The sequence below is a fragment of the Numida meleagris genome, unplaced genomic scaffold (genome assembly GCF_002078875.1).
Source record: "Numida meleagris isolate 19003 breed g44 Domestic line unplaced genomic scaffold, NumMel1.0 unplaced_Scaffold239, whole genome shotgun sequence".
NCBI lineage: Eukaryota > Metazoa > Chordata > Aves > Galliformes > Numididae > Numida > Numida meleagris.
Genome location: NW_018364192.1, coordinates 54,841 through 74,941, shown reverse-complemented (window position 1 = coordinate 74,941; position 20,101 = coordinate 54,841). Strand labels below are relative to the sequence as shown.

The 20,101-nt window shown below is 51.4% G+C and overlaps 2 protein-coding genes across 5 annotated transcripts in view; one reads left to right on the top strand and one right to left on the bottom strand.

Moving 5' to 3' along the window:
- Positions 1–6: 6 nt before the first annotated feature.
- On the top strand, positions 7–6,130 carry TRMT10B (tRNA methyltransferase 10B). The gene is made up of 7 exons (XM_021382418.1): positions 7–62; positions 149–261; positions 366–518; positions 764–842; positions 1,591–1,658; positions 4,737–4,860; positions 5,471–6,130. The coding sequence occupies exons 2-7, from the start codon at positions 250–252 to the stop codon at positions 5,632–5,634; spliced, it is 600 nt and encodes a 199-aa protein (XP_021238093.1). The 5' UTR covers positions 7–62; positions 149–249; the 3' UTR covers positions 5,635–6,130.
- Positions 5,833–20,101, bottom strand: part of FRMPD1 (FERM and PDZ domain containing 1) — a 35,397-nt gene continuing 21,128 nt past the window's right edge. For 2 of the 4 annotated variants that reach the window (XM_021382409.1, XM_021382410.1), the window contains exons 8-16: positions 18,684–18,809; positions 17,534–17,653; positions 17,112–17,248; positions 15,255–15,381; positions 14,795–14,890; positions 13,770–13,952; positions 13,220–13,367; positions 11,724–12,539; positions 5,833–10,505 (exon numbers count right to left, since the gene is read on the bottom strand). In XM_021382409.1, coding sequence (XP_021238084.1) covers positions 8,209–10,505; positions 11,724–12,539; positions 13,220–13,367; positions 13,770–13,952; positions 14,795–14,890; positions 15,255–15,381; positions 17,112–17,248; positions 17,534–17,653; positions 18,684–18,809 — 4,050 coding nt within the window. In that variant the 3' untranslated portion in view covers positions 5,833–8,208. The other 2 variants (XM_021382412.1, XM_021382413.1) reach the window with 2 other exon arrangements.

Below are 20,101 nucleotides of genomic sequence, written 5' to 3'. Positions count from 1 at the left end.
GCGGCGGCGGCGGCGGCCGCAGGAGCGGGAGCGGAGCAGAGCGAGGCGGCCCGAGGGCCGAGGTGGGGCGATGCGATGCGATGCGGGGCGGGGCGGGGCGGAGCGGAGCGGTGCTGAGCCGCGCTGCCCTCCGTGCTGTGCCCCGCAGGAGCCGCCCGGCAGCGCGGCAGAGCCCTGGCGGAGGAGCGGCTCCTGGCAGCCCGCGCTGCGGGCCCGCGGCTCTGCGTGGACCTGGGCTTGGCGGACCGCATGACGCCCAAGGTAGGTGACGCTGCCCGGGCCCCGCGGCGCTCGGCTCGGCTCGGCTCGGTCGGTGCGGGCTGCCCGCCCTGCCGCGCCTGACTCGGAGCGCGCTGTGTCGGAAGGAGACGAGCCGGCTGGCCGCGCAGATCCGCAGGCTGTACGGGGCCAACAGGCAGGCCGAGCGGCCCTTCTGGCTCTGCCTGACCGAGTTCGTGGCCGGATCGCCCATCCACCGGGAGTGCCTCCGCATGAACGACGGCTTCTCCGGCTACTTGGTAAGAGCAGCTGGCCGCGGCGCGCCCGAGGTGATGGAGGGCGTTCGGGGCAAGAAGCGGCCGGGCGGCGGAGCAGGCTGCCCGGGGAAGGGGTGCGGGCTCGGTCCCGGGAGATGTGGAGGTGTGGCACGGGGCTCGGGGACAGCGCTGCTCCAGCTTGCATGCCACTGTTAGGCGGAGCATCCCCAGTCCCTCCAGTGTCACACCCTCATTGAAAGGGAGGATCACCCTGTTGCGTTTTTCAGATGGATACAACTCAAGAAAGCTACCTGGACCTGTTTCCTTTAGATGCTATTGTTTATCTCACTCCTGACTCTGAGAACGGTAAGTATTTTACTTGCTTGAGGGGGATGAAGGCAAAGATTGATCCTTGGGACTTTATTTTTAGGAGTTGCTCGTGCATCGCATGGGTCAGTTCCAAGCCTTCATTTTTCCCACTGCCGGAGACGGGCTTTTCTCAGATCTGGTGCTCAGTCTGTTCTGGGAAGGAAGGAGGTTTTGGCTGCATCGATCTGCAGTGAACCCAGCGTAAAAACTCTCTCGATGCCTGCAGATTGTTATCGTGCCGGCGGAGAAGGGGAGGTGTTGCAGCAGTTCCATATGTGGTGCACAGGGCATCTTTCTTTGAAATAACATGATGCCTACACCCTTCCTTTTATTGGTTCATTTGCTGCTGTAATTGAATTTCTCCTTTTTCTCCATTTTTACCTGGGCACGTGTTCATGGGGACGCAGATCCCTTTCTTGGTTTGAGGGTCTGGCAAAGGAGCAGGGAGGTGTGTGTGGAGCAGGTTAGGGTTGCGCTCACCAGAACAGCAATGAAAGGGAGCAGTGCACTGGCTCTAGAGCTGCATCTGGCACTGTGCTTCCAGCCCACGTCTGCTCACCCCTTGTCACTGCCAGCAGGTTCAGGCAGATACTTCTGCCGTAGAAGCCTCAGCTCCCTGCGCAGTCAGGGTGAAGGGTGACTGTGGCTTCGGCTTCCTCATTGTAAGTTGGGCCCTTCCTGAAGAGTGGTGCAGTGCATGATTTTACTGTTGTATGATGGTGAGCACGTGCTTATCTTCTTCCAGTCCTTGAAGATATTGATCCCCAAAAAGTGTACGTCCTCGGAGGCCTGGTGGATGAAAGCATACATAAGGTGGGTGTCTGTTGGAGCGTGAAGGTCTGGTCTGCCCCACTCTCGACTGAGAGCAGAGTCATCCCAGTGGCAGCGCTCAGCGCTGCTGCTTTGAAGCATCGCTGTTGTGTTACTACCCATTTTCCTACAGAACTTCAAAGTTCTGCCTGGCTCCAGGACCAGGCTGAGACCAGAATGGTCTGAGTGAAATCAACCCTTGTACAGCTTCCAGGTTTACAGCTGCATGTACCACAAGTGATGTGCGTGCTGTGGATTTGCACCTACACCAATGCATGCGGTATGGGGAGCAAACAGGAGGAGCTGGAGGCCGTTGTGTGGCAGACAAACTATGATTTAGTTGCCATTACGGAAACATGGTGGGATCACTGCCACAACTGGAGCACGGCAGTGGATGGCTATAGGCTCTTCAAAAGGGACAGGCAAGGATGGAGGGGCAGTGGCATGGCTCTCTATGTTAGAGAGTGCTTTGATGTTGTTGAGCTTGGGGCTGGGAATGTTAGGGTTGAGTCCCTATGGGTAAGGATCAGGGGCAGGGCCAACAAGGCAGACATCCTGGTGGGGGTCTGTTAGAGACCACATAACCAGGATGAAGAGACAGATCAGGCGTTCTGCAGCTGGCTGAAGTTGTGCCATCGCCAGCCCTTGTCCTCATGGGGAAGTTCACCTTCCCTGATACATGCTGGAAATAATACAGCACAGAAGCAGCAGTCTGGGAGGTTTCTAGAGTGTATGGAAGGTAACTTCCTGGTGCAGCTGGTGAGAGAACCTACCAGGGGAGGTGCCCTGCTAGACCTGCTGTTCACAAACTGAGAAGGTCTGGTGGGAGAGGTGACGGCTGGGAGCTGTCTTGGGCAGAGCAACAATTAAATGGTAGAGTTCTTGATTCTTGGTGGAGCCAGGAGAGGGGACAGCAAAACTGCTGCCTTGGGCTTCCACAGGGCAGACTTTGAACTGTTCAGAACACTGTAAGGAGAGTTCCTTCGAATTCAGTCCTGGAGGGCAAATGGGTCCAGGAAGGCTGGGCACTCCTCAAGAACAAAGTCTTAAAGGTGCAGGATCAGGCTGTCCTGCTGTGCTGCAGGATGAGCTGGCAGGGAAGAAGACTGGCGTGGATGAACAGGGAGCTCTTCCTGAGGCTCCAGGAGAAAAAGAATCTTGCTCCTGTGGCAGAAGGGATGGGTAATTTGGGGACAGTACAAAGAAGTTGTTAGGATGTGCAGGGAGAAAATGAGAAAGGCAAAAGCCCAGCTTGAACTAAGCTTGGCCATTGGGGTAAAAGAGAACGAAAACCTTTTTTACAAATACAGTAACAGTAAGAGGAGGGCTAAGGAGAAACTCCATCCTTCACTGGATGCGGAGGGGAACATGACCACTGAGGGTAAGGAAAAGGCTGAGGTTCTCAATGCCTTCTTTGCATCTGTCGATTATCCGCGGGGTACTCTACCCTCTGACCTGGACATCTCAGATGGGGAGCACAATAAAGCCTCCCGGTTCAGGAGGGAACAGTCAGAGACCTACTGCTCCACCTGCATGCCACAAGTCTGTGGGGCTGGATGGGATCCACCCGAGGGTGCTGAGGGAGCTGGCAGAGGTGATAGCCAAGTTCCATCATCTGTCAGCGTTCCTCGTCAACCAGAGAGGTCCCAGAAGACTGGAGACTTGCCAGTGTGACTCCCATCTACAAGAAGGGTCATAAGGAGGATCTGGGGAACTACAGGCCTGTCAGCCTGACCTCGGTGCCAGGGAAGGTGATGGAGCAGATTGTCCTGAGGGAGATCATGCAGCATGTGCGGGACAGCAGGAAGTATCAGGCCCAGCCAGCATGAGTTCGTGAAGGGCAGGTCCTGCTTGACCAACCTGATCTTCTGATCGAGTGACCTGCCTAGTGGATGAGGGAAAGGCTGTTGATGTGGTCTACCTAGACTTTTACTCTGTCTCCCACAGTATTCTGGAGAAGCTGCAGCCCATGGCTTGGACAGGTGCACTCTGTGCTGGGTAGAGAACTGGCTGGAGGGCTGGGCCCAGAGAATGGTGGCAAATGGAGTTAAATCCAGTGTCCTGTCACCAGTGGTGTTCCCCAGGGGTCGGTGCTGGGGCCTGTCCTCTTCAATATCTTTGCTAATGACCTGGATGAGGGCATTGAGAGCACCCTCAGTAAGTTTGCAGACGACATCAAGCTGGTAGGAAGTGTTGATCTGCCTGGGGGTAGAGAGGCCCTACAGAGAGATCTGGACAGGCTGGATTGCTAGGCTGAGGGCAATGGGATGAGGTTCAACGAGACCAAGTGCCGGGTCCTGCACTTTGGCCACAACAACCCCAGGCAGCACTACAGGCTTGAGGCAGAGTGGCTGGAAGACTGTGCAGAGGAAATGGACCTGGGGGTGTTGGTTGATGCTCAGCTGAGCATGAGCCAGCAGTGTGCCCAGGTGGCCAAGAAGGCCAGTGGCATCCTGGCTTGTACCAGAAATAGTGCAGCCAGCAGGAGCTGGAGGTGATCGTCCCTCTGTACTCTGCCCTGGTGAGGCCGCACTTCCAGTGCGGTGTTCAGTGTTAGGCCCCTCACTGCAAGAAAGACAACAAGGCCCTGGAGTGTGTTCAGAGAAGCGCAATGGATCTATGAGGGGTCTGGAGCACAAGTGTGATGGGGAGCGGCTGAGGGAGCTGCGATTGTTCAGTCTGGAGAAGAGGAGGCTCAGGGGAGACCTCATCGCTCTCTATAACTACCTGAAGGGAGGTTGTGGTGAGCTGGGGATCGGCCTCTTCTCCAGTGGAGCTAGTGATAGGACAAGAGGGAACACCCTCAGGTTGCACCGCAGATTCAGACTGGATGTTAGGAAATAATTCTCCAAGAGAGCGGTCAGGTGCTGGAATGGGCTGCCCAGAGAGGTGGTGGAGTCACTGTCCCTGGAGGTGTTCAAGAAATGTTTAGATGTTGTACTGAGAGACATAGCTTAATGGGGAAATATTGGTGATAGGTGGACGGTTGCACTGGATGATCTTCTAGGTCTTTTCCAACCTTGGTGATTCTATGATTCTGTGATGTGCACACTGTGTAACTTGTTCTTGCTTCCTTTACAGAACCTGACCCTGCAAAGGGCACAAGAGCAGTCCTTGCAAACAGCCCGCCTCCCAATTCGTGAGTATATGGTAAAATCCACGAACACGAAGAACTACTACTCAGAGACGCTGGCAATTAATCAAGGTGAGGGGCTGAGCTGTGTCCTGCCCGTTGCCCAGGTGGCTGAGGCTATTACATCCTGAAAAGTCATCAGTGATGGAAGCATGGTACTGAGTAGTGGGGGAAACTGTGATAGCAGGCATTTGTTTTATGAGGCCGTGTCCCTACTACTGCCATGTTGAAAGTCTTGTGTTTTTGTGTATGGACCTGTTGTGAGAGGAGCAGGACTGCACCACTCCAGCTTTGCACAGAACAGCTAACAGTGCAAGGAGTATGTTGTTGCTAGAAGTCACCTAAGGTTCCAGGCAAGGGAGGACAGGCCTGTATCAATCTGTATCGAGGCAAGGCATAGCACCCACCAGGGTAACTGGGGGCAGCTTGCTTTGGTTGACAAAGCCTTTGCTTTCCCTATCAGCTTCCCAAAGTGATCATCAAAACACATGATCTTCTCTCAGATAAGACACCTCATGCATTTGCTTCTGAGATTTAAAATTAAAGGTAGCACAAGCTCCACGCTACCTTCCTCTGGCATCACCTGCTGTCAGTTCCTGATGTTTTGCAGCCAGGGGAGGATGTATTCCAGCTTGCCTTTGTGACACTATCAAAGCATGGTACATCTTTTTGTTCCCAACAGTCTTTGATGTCTTATCGACTTACTACAAAACCCGAAGTTGGCCAGATGCCTTGAAAGCTGGAGTGTCTTCTGGAAAAGGCTACGTGCTTCCAGATGCAGAGAAAGAAGTGAAAATACCTCAGCACGACAGTGCACAAGAAAACTCTTTATTTCCTGAAAGTTAAGGAGCTGTGCAAGCAAGAGTAGCAACAAGCAGAGGCACCAGTGTGAATGTGTGCAGAGAAAACAGCTCTGCCTAAATTTACTTACGTACAGACCTTGGCAGGAGGGACAGATTCTGCCTCAGCAGTACAGTGCTGGAAATGACTTCACCCTGAACAGAAAACAGAAGCCAGCTGAGCCCTGAGATCAGCAAAGAGTTGGTAGGATTTCTTTTTTTTTTTTTTTTCCCTTTTTAAATCAGGATTAAACAGGAAGAATTGTAGAGCACACCAGTTAATAAAAGTCCTTCCCACAGAACAGGACAGTATTGTTCTGACTGAGCACAGGATGGGAAGCAATCCACAGTTAATAGAGCAGCAGTGCCCAGATGCACCATATCTTCATACTTGTTGTATGACTTAGTGTCTTGGTGTGTTGCTGAAGCCTGTAGTGAATCCTGTGCATGCTGGTCACAATCTCTCTAAAATAAAGTATTTAAATTTCTATTGCCTCCTTACAGTAACCAGTGTCTTGTCTGTCATCCCATACTAATCTGTGAGGTTCACTAACCCCGTGGTCCTCCTGGAAAGTGATCTGGGAGTTGGCTGCGCTCTGCACCGAGCAGTGACACACTACAGCCTGAGCAGGGACCACTTCTGGTGCATGTAAGATTGCTGCAGCCACCGTTGGTTAAAAAAACCCTGCAAACAAACAGAAAAGCCAAACTCACTATCAGCGACTGTCTGGCCACCCCAAGAAAGACTTGGAGGACTCTGCAGGTAAGTTAATTCCTGTCGCCTTTGCGTCCATCTTCATTTCCCCTTCACACCAAGGGCCTTTGACACCACCAGGAATTCAGTGTCCCTCATAAGACACACTGTCAGCAGCTGCTTCCTCCCCACAGAGGCTGACCTTGTGTTTGCAGGTGCCTGTTGCTTTACTGTGTCCTATGGGCTCTTCTTGTTTGTATTCATGTTCCGCGCTCATCAGCTGCTAGCAGCTAATTAGATGTCACAGCAGGGGCAGCATTTTGGCTTCAGCGTAAGATTTCACCTTCCTGATTCAGCCCCTGAATTTGCTGGGCAGCACCACACATTAGCTGAAACCACCTGCCAGTGATGAACTGTCAGGAAATCCTGCTTGGGTGATGTACTCAGCTACCTTGCCACGTGGCTGAAAGCACTTTGGCCTCTGCAGCCAGGATAGCAGGCTGCCTGTGGTTAGGCAGAGCAGATGTGGATGCCCCATCCCAGGAGATGCCCAAGGCTGGGCTGGACAGGGCGCTGTGCAGCCTCAACCCATGGCAGGGGATTACAACTGAGTGGGCTTTAAGGTCCCCTCCAACCCAAGCTGCTCTGTGTTTCTATGATCTCCCTGGTTTGGGGGTCCCTTAGTGCTGCTAGAGCATCCATCCAGCACACCACCACTGCTCCCCACCCCTCTTCAGCTGCCTCCATCTTTTATGTGCTGCATGTGGGGAGTGTTCTTTACCACAGCTAGCCTCCCCTGGAACGAGGCGGCTGGGAGCCTGCCTGCTGCCTGGGCAGCCCCCTCCATCCCAGGCACACAGCTGCAGGGACTGACCTGCTGCAAGCATCACCCTTCCCAAACAAGTCCCTGGGTCAGACACCAGCAGCCAGGGGCCTGCTGCAACCCTCTTTATCACCAGATTGCTGAGGAGGTGCTTCCAGCTCTGGAAGGCACACATTCACTGAGGTGCTCAAGTAATTAGGATAGGTTTAAGGGCTAACAGCTCATACCTAGCTAGGGATACCTAGCACTTTATGCAACTATTGACAAGAAGGTCAGGAAAAGTGGCGTGCCTTCAAGGGAGGCTGGCATAATGGGTTATGTCAACAGCTGCAAAGTTGGCACTTCTGTCTTCAAGACTTATCCCCTTTTTTGGAAGACAGGGATCATTAGGTAGCTACATCATGGCAAGGCTAGCACTGGGGGAGGCTGTTGATTAGGGACTTTCTTCAGCGTTTTAGCAACTGTAAGTAGATAAGGCTGACACGCAGAAACTACAGCAGGACAGGACATGGTGCTGCATCCCCAGCCTGGGACAACCTTCTCCACCCTTGCAAGGAGAAGAAGCTAAGCAGAGTAATTCTTTTTCCCAAAGTGGTTTCCATCACAGTTCCACCACAGAGGGTAGGCAGAACAGCCCGGCTCTCCCCGGTGGACCAGGATGGACTCTGATCTCATTCTCCTTCAGTGCTCGCTCGGTCACCTCTCTGCCTGGGGTGCTTGCTCCACAGGTGACAGAGAAGGCCAGGACAGCACTCCCTCTGACTGGCTATCTGCAAGGTGCTGGGGAGCGGAAGGACAGATCCCAGGCTACACAGATAAGCTATGAAGCGCTCTGTGAGTTTGCACATGACGCAGAGCAGCACTAGATAAAGCGAGGCTGGGGCGGCACATGCTCTGTCCCATGGCCACCCCTGCACTAGGCAGCTGTTGGTGGAAGCTGACACACGGAGGTGCCCTTCCATGACCATTTGCTGAGCTGTGGGGGTTAAATGTCCTGAGGGGGAGAGCCTAGTGATACGTGAATGAAATGTGGCTAGGCTCCTCCACACTCCCTAACTGGCCTGTCACATCAATGGGGGCACCCTGAACTGCTGCAGGAGGCAAAACATGGCAGCAGCAAGGGCTGTGTGCTGGCGTGTCAGGAGCGTGGTACCCAGGTCTGGGCAGCCTTGCCTGCGAAGCTGCTGGTGAACAGCCTGCACGAGCTGGTGGTAGGTGCCCACCACGTCCACGAGCGCAGCCCTGAGCTCCTGCTGCCTCTGCCTGCACAGCTGGCAATGCGTCACCTGGAAGCAGGCCACTGCCAGCTGAACCAGGTGGTCAAAGGTCACCCTCAACACCTCCTGCAGCTCTTCCAGTGGACGCTCTGTTTTCAGGAGCTCCTCGCAACTGGACAGCAGGTCCTGAGAGGCTGAGCCAAGGGCGTCTTTGCTCTCAGCACCCTGCTCTGCACATCGCTCTTGCAGGTGGGTTGCTTGGTTCCCAGAGAGGTTCCCCACAACCTCCTGGAGCTCTGTAGTGTAGGCTAGGAAGCAGGGGAAATCTGCAGGGCTCGTCCATGCTTGGTCCTTCAGGTGGCTGAGGGCTTGGACTTCATTGCCCAGCGCCCTGTCCCAAGCAATGGTAACGGGGTAATTACCCACAGGGGTCCCAGGAAGACTGCAGCTGGTGGATGGTGGGGTAGTGACAGGCTGCAGAAACATGCTGCACACGGGAATGGTGGTTTCCTGCTTTCTGTCTTCATCAGGCCTATGGAAGCAGCTGACATAGGACAGCTGACAGCTGCACTTGTCCATCCCAAATTGTGCCGATGTCTTCTTCATCACAGAAAATCCCAAAGACGTGGTCATGCTGGGTCCAGCAGCAGCCTGCTCATTCTTTTTGTGATTAAAGCAGAGGAAGGAGTGATGTGAATCCCCATAGTCTCCTTCTCTTTTCCCCACTGAGCCCAGGGGAACTGCATCTGAGGAGATGGAAAGCTCTCTGGTTTGGAGAAAGTCTTTCCCCATTGCGGTAGACTGTTCTTTAAGAAAAGGAGTCTGAACAGGCAAAGGATGCTCAAGAGCCACATCTTCTGCGTCTTTTCTGGGCTCCCCTTCAGCCACCCCATGCTTGCTTTCCAATTCTTTCTCAAGAGGTAGCATAGCTGACGATGTCTGCATCTCCTTTCTGACAGTATCATCCCCCATGCACAGAGTGGTCCTCCGAGAGTCCAAAAGCTCTAGCGGGTCATGTCCTCTCTTCTGAGATGGGTTGGGTGACATTAGGTCTGACCTCACCTGAAATGAGAGCCAGGAGAGGTGAGCTATAATCCCTGAACTGCTGCTGCCATTTGCTAAAAGCTGTGTTGCACCTGGAAAACCCACATGATTTTTATTGTGCACTTTCTTTAAGGCCTCCGTGCTTATTGCTTGTCCGTTTTTTGCCTGTGACAAGGCACTGTCACTCCTGTTATCAGCACAGCTGTCAAGGTTAGCTTTTCCTTCTTCACCACAGGGAGCCAGGACAGGCCCCTCACATGCTGCTTGCCTCTGAGCAGCGGGAAGCAGATCCTGGTCCTTGGCCACCCCGTGGGGAAAAGCACCACAAGATGACGGTGGCAGAGTGCACTCATTAGCGGGGCAGGTCATCTCTTGGCCCTGGAACAGAGGGACACTGCCAGCCTGGTGCTTGGGTTCCATCACATCGCACTCCCCTTCCGGTGCTGCTTGGGCTAGCTGGTCTCTGGTGGTTACACAACTCTCATCACTTGGCCACTTCACTGTGGGGCTTTCCTGGACAGCACTGCTTTGTTCCCGGGGAAGGTGCACGGCCTCCTCTGGGAACAGGGAAGTTAGGTGAACAGCACGTGCAGGACAGAGTTTGTCCACATGTACAGCAACATCTGCACTCTCCTCCCCGTGGTCACCTTGCAGGCGAACAGCTGAAATGGAAGAAACCACCAAATCAGTCACTGACTTTGTTTCCATGGTGTCAGGCTCCATTTCCATCACACCAGAGGACGAGTTTGTGCCAGCAGTGTCTCCCTGGGCCTGGGGGGCAGGTGTTCCCCCTTCTGCATCCTTCTCCGAGGAAGGTGGATCCGAGGGCTGAGCAGGGAGCAGTGGCGTGGGTGGCCAGGAGCAGCAGCTCTGCAGAGAGCCTGGTAAAGCCAATGGGAAAGTGACCTGAGAGGTGTAATTGGTTTTCAGAAAAGATCTCCTCTTCCTCAAGCTCTTGGAATATATCAGCTGCTTCTCCTCTCCGTATTTCTCCTTTGCTGTCTGCCTTGATATCAAGTTTTCTCCCAGGCTGTAACATCTCGGTTTCTTTAGGATGCAGTTATCCTCTGTACTCTCCTGGGATGTCGTCTGGCAGCCTGCTGGCAAGGAAAGAACACGTAAGTCAGGAAATGACCCCAGGCAGCAGAATACACATCCATCTCTCTCAGGCACCAAAAAGCTCTTAAGTCCTGCAATTGCAGACAGAAGCGTTTGGCAGCAAAGCCTGCCCCCCAAGTGCAGAAGGAAAGCACCTCTTACAGTCATGTACCAACTTGGAATGAGCTGTGTCAAAAAAAAAATTAAGAGTTTTGACCTGTGGCTACAAATGCTGAAGTCCAGGATTAGCTACAAAGGGAGCTGGATAATCTTGCCCTTTGCTTTTGCTGGAGTGACTTGATCTGACTGCTGATACAGCTGTAATTCTCAAGTTTGGTGGCACAAGCAGCATGCTAGAGAAAGCACTGCCTACAGTGGGTGACTGAATAGAGACATTATCAGAAATTCCCAGCCTGGATCATAAAAATATCCAGAGGTTACCGTTTTGTGCCTGAACATTGTATTGTCACAATGCACGAATTCAAAAGCCAACATTTCACATTCTGAAATTCACTTAGTGCTGATAGAGCTGGTTAATTCAGAAGTGAGAATCCTCACCTTTCTGAGGAAACACAACCTCTAGGGAGCAAGCTATAGAGCTGAGCAAGCCTCTGACCCCTGCATTATTTTTGATCTCTGGGGTGCATGGAGCAATAAGGTGTTCTACAGCTGGAAGGAGGGCGTGAAGGCAGAGCCTGGCAGCAGAAGAACCTGTCGTCAAGGCACCTGCCTGTTCAAGGGCACAGATCTTTCCTGCACTCTGACTCTGGGAGGCATTACCCTCTTCAATACCAAAGTCTCAGCCTGTGCAGGAGGTTGCACAGAACTTGGTCCTGCAGCGTGTTGGCTTCCAGATCAGGCAGTGACATAGCTTCCTATTCTGGAACTCCTGCAGGAGCCTGGAGACTTTCCAGGATGCAAAACTCATTTGAAAACTGACTTTTCCTTGGATCCAGTGCTTGGAGGTGATGACAAATCTCCCTGCCATGCTGCTGCTCTGACCCCTGTACACACACTCACCGACAGCTTTGCAAAGTCTACTTGAGAAAGAGTGGCTTGTGGAGAATAGATGTTCAAAGGTCCTCCAAAAATCTTGGGAAAACTCATGAATAGCATGACTAGCTGGAAGATGATCCTTACCAGCAGGCTGACATGGCAGGCAGGCATCACCTTAGCCCAGGAGGACAGAAGGGGAGGACAGGGGGTGGGCGAGGGTTTACCTGCCAGGGAACAGGGGGGGCTGAGCCTGTCAGCAGCATCGTAGAACTCCTCCTCAGAGCTGGTGTCACCAAAGCCCAGGGGGGGCTCCAAAATGAGATCACTCGCTTCTGCCACCTGCTCTGCTCCGCAGGGTACCTCTTCCTGGGCAGACTCATCTTTCCAAGGACTTCTTTCATGGCCGTGACTGATGTTGCTCCCCTCCACGCTGCCTGCGGGGGATATGCTGCAGCACAGGCTGTAATAGCCCATGGAGTTTCTCTCAGACAGCTTGGTCCCCAGCACAGACACATTAATGTCCACCCCTCTCTGCTCAGAGGGGCTGTGCTTACACCCATGCTTCTCTGCTTCTGGTACCTGCAAGAAACAGAAGTAGTCTCTGGCTTCCTCTCTGCCAGAGCCTCCTGTAGCACAAATGGGGAAGAAGCTCTTGTCCAAGCTGTTCATCTCATGCACAGTGGGGGTGTAGAAGTGGAAAAACTCTGGCCTGGAGGAAGAGCAAGCTTCCAGCTCATCTTCTTCCAGTGCATCCATCGAGTCACTTGAGCCACTTGTCTTAAACCCTCGGCTCTCCGTGTTGGCTGAATCAGAAGCATCAGATGTGCTGTCTGTTGCATTGTCACCCCCATCGCGTGGGTAATTTCCTCCAGCCTGGGGCTCTGTGCTGTCCTTCTCCAGGCTGTGAAGCTCTCCCAGCTTCTCCTTCTCATGCTCCAGATGGGTGCTGCTGTACGCTGCAGGTGTGCCCAAACAGCGCTCTGAGGAGGAATCCAGCTCCCAGGAGTCCTCGGAATCACTGCAGGTTCGAGATTCATACCCTGTGATTTAAACACATCTGTCAGCCCGTGCTGCGTGGTGGCACGGAGGAGCAGTCAGAAAAGGGTTACAAACTTGGCCACACAGCAGTGATTCAAAGCCAAGACAGCTCTGCCCACACTTGCTCATCAGTAAACCACGTAAAGATGCAATCTGACCTGCAGGGCCATAACCCGTGAGCAGTGCCCGGTTCTGTCTGCCTGCCTGCTCTGCCTGGTTTTACTGCAGAGCAGTACCTAGGGGAGCTGCAGAAAAGCAGCCAAGCAACTTGCTGTCCAAAGACTGTCTCTGCAACCCCTATGGGACCGGAGCTATCCTGACCAGGGGCAGGACAGCACAGCAAACAGATTGTCTGTCTCCTGGACAGAGCGCAGCAGAGGTTGCTCAGGAGTTCAGTGAAAGAGCACAAGTGCCCAGAAACGTGTTTGCCATTTCGGTGACAGGCACTTGGCCTCTCCTTCGTGGGAAGAGCTGTCGGTGACAGCCGCTCTGCCCCAGCCTAACGTGGCTGGGTTTAATGGAGAGCTGGCAGTGCTGGCAGTGAGGCTGACACTCAACGTTCTGCACATGTCACCCAGCATTCCCAGGCTACCATTCTAGCATGACACTGTTCCCAGGAAGGAATGACACCGCTACCACTGGACGATCAACCCGCTTCCTCCCCGTTCTTTGGCAAATTAACCTTCTTCAGCTGAGACACGGTGTAGTTGCTGTCTTTTCTCTCCCCAAGTAAATATGGAGCCATTTGCATCCACAAACAGTCTGTAATAGCCAACGATGAGGCAGACAAGATCTTTCGCACTGTTTGATTCCAGCAGCAGAGTCAGCAGCTTTTTTGGGGGAAGGAAGGGAGGGGGAGACAGAAAGCAGTCACAATCTTAGAACAAACATGGCTTTTACCACCGTTTGCTGAAATATGCCACACACTGAAAAGGTACTCCCTCTCCCTCATACTGCCACAGCTGCACAGCACTATGTTTCCGTATGAGGAACACAGAAAGAAATAGCTTTTTGTTGCATTTAGTTTCTTTGGTAAGCCCCACTGATAAAGCGCAGCAGAAATAACTGCTTTTCTTCCGTCATTTTGTGTTCTTCCTAAGAACCTTCTCTTCTGAGTCTAAGCCTTTTGCGCTAATGATACTGTCTGCTTAACATCAGATTATTAAAGGAAAAAAAAGACAGCCCCCCCTTTTCCTCTGCCACGTGCTGGCTGCTGCAAGAGCACCACCCACCTTCAGATCCTGCAGGTAGATTTTCACCGTGCTCACTTTCTCTGACTCTTCTGTAAGCTCCACCCTGCTGATGTTCGTGAACTCAGCCAGACTGGTTATGATGTTGAGCTTACTATTGATTATCTGGCTCACCCCGTACTTGGCACCCACCAGCAAGGCGACGTACGATTCCCTGTCCTGTAGCTGCAAGGAAGAGAGGTCAAACCTTAAGATGGAACCAAAAGCAGGAACCCATTTGCCCGTGCTGGACAGGGGCTCCTCAGCCACCTACTCTTGCGTGGTATCTGGACACTGGACTCCCTTTACAACCAGGTGTATCCAGATGCAAAGCGAGCAGCTTGTTGCTTACAGGCTGCCGGGCCACTGCTCCCATGCCCCCAGGGCTGGTGGCCCCAGAGCTGCACCAGCCAGCAGATCCGAAGGGGCAGCCAGCAGCAGGCAGCTACCCGAGCATCACCAGGCTGCACCAGGTGTGGCTAGAGACACTGACTGGAGCTGGCCGGAACCTTCAGGCAGCACTGCTGGTTTTATAAGAAACGTCAACACTTCGTTGGCATCAGACACTTGAAAAAAACATGAGTTAACTTCATGCCCATATGGTTTAGAAAAAATAGGGAAATTTGTACAGGCGTGTAAAAGTAGCACTAGTGCAAATGATCAGCAGGATCCTCTTTTGGATCCCACCCACACTGCTCAGTGCCCTGTGCAAACAGCTTGTGGTTCACCAATCGTGTATCCGTACGGGGACCAGCAAGAAACCAAGAACCCTCCAGCCAGAACAGCGTTCTGCTAGTCTTACATCAACGATCAACTTAGAAAATAATTACGAATTTCTGCTTTAGATAAGGTTTGCTGTGGTTAAGGCATAGCCTTGTTACAGTTAAGACATGAAGAAAAAGGGTTAAAACTGTTTCTGGTGCCCTGTCCTTCCAGCTGCTGTCCAAGTACAGTGCATGAGCGATGCTCAGAGGAGGCAGTAAGACAGCATAGCAAATCTCAGTGACAGTGATAAACAGCACTCGTACCATCAGGGTGGCATTGAAGATCTTCCCATTGTACATCTTCAGGTCTCCCAGTATCTGTAAGTAGTTCAGGCGCACTTGGACTGCTGCAAGCATATGCTTCATTTTGCAAGAGAAGAAATATTATTTAGAAACATGACAGAAGAATAACATTTTCCAGGTAGCCTGTAGGCTTGATGATGCTTTTTTCGTACAGGATTCAGTATTTGACCAACACATCTAGCTTGCTCTGCATGTGCTACTGATCTGAACAGGACAATACTACATTACCACAATTGTACAAGCAAGCCACATCAGAAAACATGATGCAGGGAAATCAGTGCATGTGTGCTGCAGAGGAGCTTACAAAAGATAAGAAAAAAGCAACTGGTCACACACTGAGGAGACCCAAAGAGGAAAGACATGCCCTCTTGGTACTGAGAAATGCAGCGGGCATCCCAGGAACCCAGGCCACGCACAGTACCTTCTGCCGAGGGTCCAGGAGGACCTGGTTCCGCTTCATGTGGTAGCTGATGGCTTTCTTTATATCCTTCCCTCTCATGTTTCGAAGCAAAGTTGGTGAGATGAAGTTTTCAATTCCCCAGTCCCTCCTGCCAGAAAGATGGAATCACAGAACTCTTTGAGCAGGAAGGAACCTTTAAAGGCCATCTAGTCCAACTCCCCTGCGATGAACAGGGTCACCTACAGCTCCATCAGGTTGCCCAGAGCCTGGTCCAGCCTGACCCTGAATGTCTCCAGGGACGGGGCTTCCACCACATCACTGGGCAACCTGTGCCAGTGCCTCATCACCCTCACTGCAAAAACCTTCATCCTCATATCCAGTCTAAATCTGCCCTCTTTTAGCGTGAAACCATTTCCCCTTGTCCTATCACAGCAGACCCTGCTGAAGGGTCTGTCCCCTTCTTTTTTACAGCCCCGCTGTAGATACTGAGGGGCTGCTCTCAGGTCTCCCAGAGCCTTCTCTTCTCCATGCTGCCCTGCCCCAGCTCTCAGCCTGTCCTCACAGGTGAGGTGTTTCATCCTTTGGATCATTTTTGTGGCCCTCCTCTGGACATGCTCCAGTGGGTCCACGTCTATCTTGTACTGAGGACTCCCCATCTGGATGCAGTGCTCCAAGTGAGGTCTCACCAGCACAGGGGCGGGGAGCCAAGGAAGTCCCATTTGTGCTGCCCCACTGCTACAAAGGGCATGCTGGAGGGCAGCAGCAAGGAAGGACAAAGGCTCAGGGTGCTCAGAGCATTAGGGTGCTGAGATGCGTCAGAAAGGATCACGCAACGTGACTGCCACACTTGAATTCACTTCTTTGTGCAGCTGGTATGGCATGAGGAGATGGGATTGGAGGAGCACATGCTCCCATGCAAAATGCCTAGTTTTTCACTGTTACACAGGAGGCAATCTCAGTCAGCGTAATAGTCCGAGCTGTCTTTGCCATGAAGAGGATGAAAATTCTGTCTTTACACTCACTTTACTTTGGTTACAAGATTATTGCATTTCAACATCCGTGGTCTCTCAGACCCAAAAATATGGCACATAGGTTTTGCTGAAGGGCTTATCCAGCTGAAGTGTTAAATATCCAGGAAAAAAGAATGCTGCCCTTGTCTGGACTTGCTTGTCACACCCCACTGACTGCATGTGGCTGGGTATCCCTGGCTGTGCACATGGAATTAGTGGAGCTGCGCTGGTTGGTGGAGGCTCTGTGGAGCAGTCACAGCACAAATGCCCATTTTTTTTAATGACAGGCCATGACAAATTCTTAAAGTAGGGTTGCTTTTCAGAGCACATGCAATCTAACAACTCCAAAAGGCAGCTCAACACACCTGGGGCTTGTGAAAACGTTTCTGTGTTGTCTTCCAGATCTCATTACTTCGCATAAGGACTGGAATTAAGTATTTCTGAAAAAGTCCTGGTAGGTGCATGGATCTAAGGCACCAGCTGTGCAAATTTGGTGGTTATTCCCTCCCTAAACTACAGCATGCAAATCTCATTGTACTGGCAGAAGCAGCCTAGGTAAGCAAAGCTATACAAGAGATTTGCAATTTTGTGCCCCTGTTGTAGCTGCAGACTAGAAACTCCCTCTGCTTAGGGACATGCCAGATGTTACGCTGTCCATATTACCCAAGCAGCTCAGCAGGTTAAAGTCAGGGAGGCTCGTGCAGTTACCTTGCCTTAAAACAAGCAGCAAAACTAATACCCTGTGGTCTCTTTGGGTCAGAGATGGACTCCTGCCCAGAACCAAGCACTGGGCAAAAACAGTGCTACTATTACTTGGCTACATTCGCCAGGCTGAGTCACAAAATAACAGAGAAAATCTGGAACTTACTCAATATATTTCAGGGATACTTTCTGTGGCTGAGCACAAGTGTAGACCCGTTCCTGAATCTGCAGAGCAGCCAGACGTAACGCCACGCTGCATTTCATTTCCACAGCAAACCTCTCCTGAAGCACATCACTGCAGCTCTGAAACAAACAGAGCCAAGTCAGCGTGCAGTTTAAGAAGTCAGAATAAGGCCTCTGGTATGACTGCAGGGGACCAAGGGAATCACCCAGCTCATTTCAATCTCATTCTGTTAAAAATCTAAATTGACTTAAGAATTTAACGCAAGTTCAATCCAAATGCTTAAGCTCTGCGTTTCATATTCACGTAACTAAACAGGCAGGAAGCATGCCTGAGTGTAAAGCAGAAATGAGAAGTGGATAGAAAAAGAATTATTATTCCTGAATTAGGGAATGCCTCAATTTCACCTGCAGGTAGAGATACTCAAAGGCAACTGGGTCTTCCTGCAGCAGGTCTAAGGGATCCTTCGGGACAAAGCAAATTCTGAAGAGGCACCGACAGTCATGGGATTCTCTTTTCTGGACAACCTGCAACAGACAAACACCATCAGCCACAGTAACTGCTGGAGTCCCTCCATAAAGAGAATGCTCAGCATCTAGCTTGCATGAGCTCAAAGAAATCATTCAAAGCCACTGGCAAGTGGAGGGCTGTGGATCAGCCACTGTCCTTAGCAAATACAAGGAGATGTTGACAGTGTCTGTATTTCTATCTGATTATTTTTCCGTTTTTCTCTTCCCCTTGTGGTAGCCTCAAAGTCATTTGACAGCACAACTTAATTAGCATCTATTAATCTCATATGCTTGCAGCATACCCACGACAGAGGCTTCAAGGACGTGTAATCACAAAGGACGGGGCAAATTTCTCTGCTTTTTAAGTTCAGTCCTAAGATACAGCAGGCCAAAGCAGATACTTGGATCCTCATCATTACGTTAATACAGCGTTAAGGCCCCTGGACTACACATTAGCATATTTTATTCTGGGCAAATCCAGTACAGGCTCATCCTACGCAGAAATCCTTACACATGATGTTAGCTTTCCAGCCTCTGCGCATCACGGCAGATCATCAGCCAGCACAGTGTCATGGCTGTGGCATTCTCTTCCAAGCAGCCACGTTCTCCCACATCAGCTTAGCCCAGCACTACAGACAGTGCTAACCTTCTGTTGGCAGAACACAAATCTTTATTAGGAATTTAACCCAAGCTGGCACACGGCTGAGTTACTGCCAGTTACTTTAAGGCAGCCTCTGCCCTCAGCGCTGATGGGCCTATCTGACAGGTGGTTAAAACCACACTTGTCCCACAGTTGTTCTCCATGCTCTGACACAAGCACTGCTCTGAGGGTTCTCCAGAGCAAGAGAGGTGCTGCTGAAAGTGCTGTTTCTCAGGGCGCTTGGGTTCACACAGAGAGAAGAGGCAAGCAGCTCTGAGGACGGGGCCGAGCCCGCTTCTTCTTGTGACACCTGCGGAGCAAGGCCCGCTCTGCACCTCACTGGCCACAGCTGACTGGTGCCAGCTGCCCAAAGCACGGCTGTGGGGCCAGGCCAGGGGTTCTCCACACCTGCTCAATGAGCTCCTCCTCATGCAGCAGGTGGATCTTCGCTGCGTTGTACTGCTCCTCCAGGGTAAGGGCAAAATGCGCGATGCTCTGGATGGAGAGCTTCTCCTTCAAGGTGAGAACGATATCCTGGGAAGGGAAAGCACAAAGACGGTCAAACAGAATGTAAATGCAGTTGCTGTAGATGGCAAGCATGCTGTCTGAGTGTGGACAATTCTGGCCAGCCTTGGGAAGCCGTGTGGGACAGCAGGAAAATGGAAGCAGCTAAACCCAAGCCTCTCCTGTGATGCCAAGCGTAAGCTTGGTGGCTGCCAGCTGCATTACAGCCAAGTAGCAAAGGTTTCTGTCAGTCCAGGCAGAATGGTGTTCAGAGATACCCATATCCCATTGCCAGCCATTGGGCAACAAAGGGAGCCATGGGAACTGCAGGGAAAGCACGATACGTGCAGAAAAATGGAGGGTGATAGATTTTTTTTAGTAGGGCAGAAGGACAGGGCAGAGAAACTGCAGCTTGCTGTGACAAAAGCGCTGCAAGATGCAGAGCTTCAAGGTGACAGGCATCAAATACATTTCCTAGAGCTGAATGGCCTAGGCTGCTTCAAGCTTTTGCCTCAAAGTCTGGAGCACTTTTCACCTTCAATCCGAATGTCTGCAGTGAAGTATTCTAGCTGTCTAAAACTCTCTAGCACTTCTCAAAGAAAATGCAAAGAACTGGTAAAAGAACCATTTTCCCCACCACAGCCCCAGAAACAGAGCCCACAATCATTAGTAAAAAATCTTAGCAAATTTGATGCATTGTTTTGGCTGAGCAGAGAATTCTGTTGCAATACTAAGCATTGTGGAAATTACTGTGTTTATTATTTTTGGCAAACAGAAAACATTACATATGGCTTTACTGAGCACAAATTGGAAAAGAACTCCTCCAACCTGCTCAGTCCTCATGGGGTGAGCATAAATGTTCAACTCACCTGTTATCTCAAATAACAGAGTGACTTTGGAAAACATTCATTTCAGAAAGTGTTTTACAAATTTGAGTGTTTCTGTGAGGATGGCAGTGAGGGTTTCCACTCAATTTTTGTAGAGAAAAGTTTGTTAGAGGCGAGCCAAACATGAGGTATTAATCTATCTTTTACAAGCAAATTCCTTGCAGATGGGCAATTCACATCCCTCCCTTCAACTCATCCTTATTTCCTTAGGACCTGCTTGCTTTATTTCATTTTTTTTTTCTTTTTTTTTTCAGCAGAGCACAGGAATTTCACAAGATTTGCAGGGACTTTATTGCATGGGAGATCACAACAGCTTTTTGAAGTCCGGATGAAACAGACAAGAAACCTCTTCTTTTTCAAGAAACTCTTCATTGCACTACAAATAAAATCTCCCTGCTTTGCCCCTGATTCCAGAGTGTCTGTTTATTAAATATC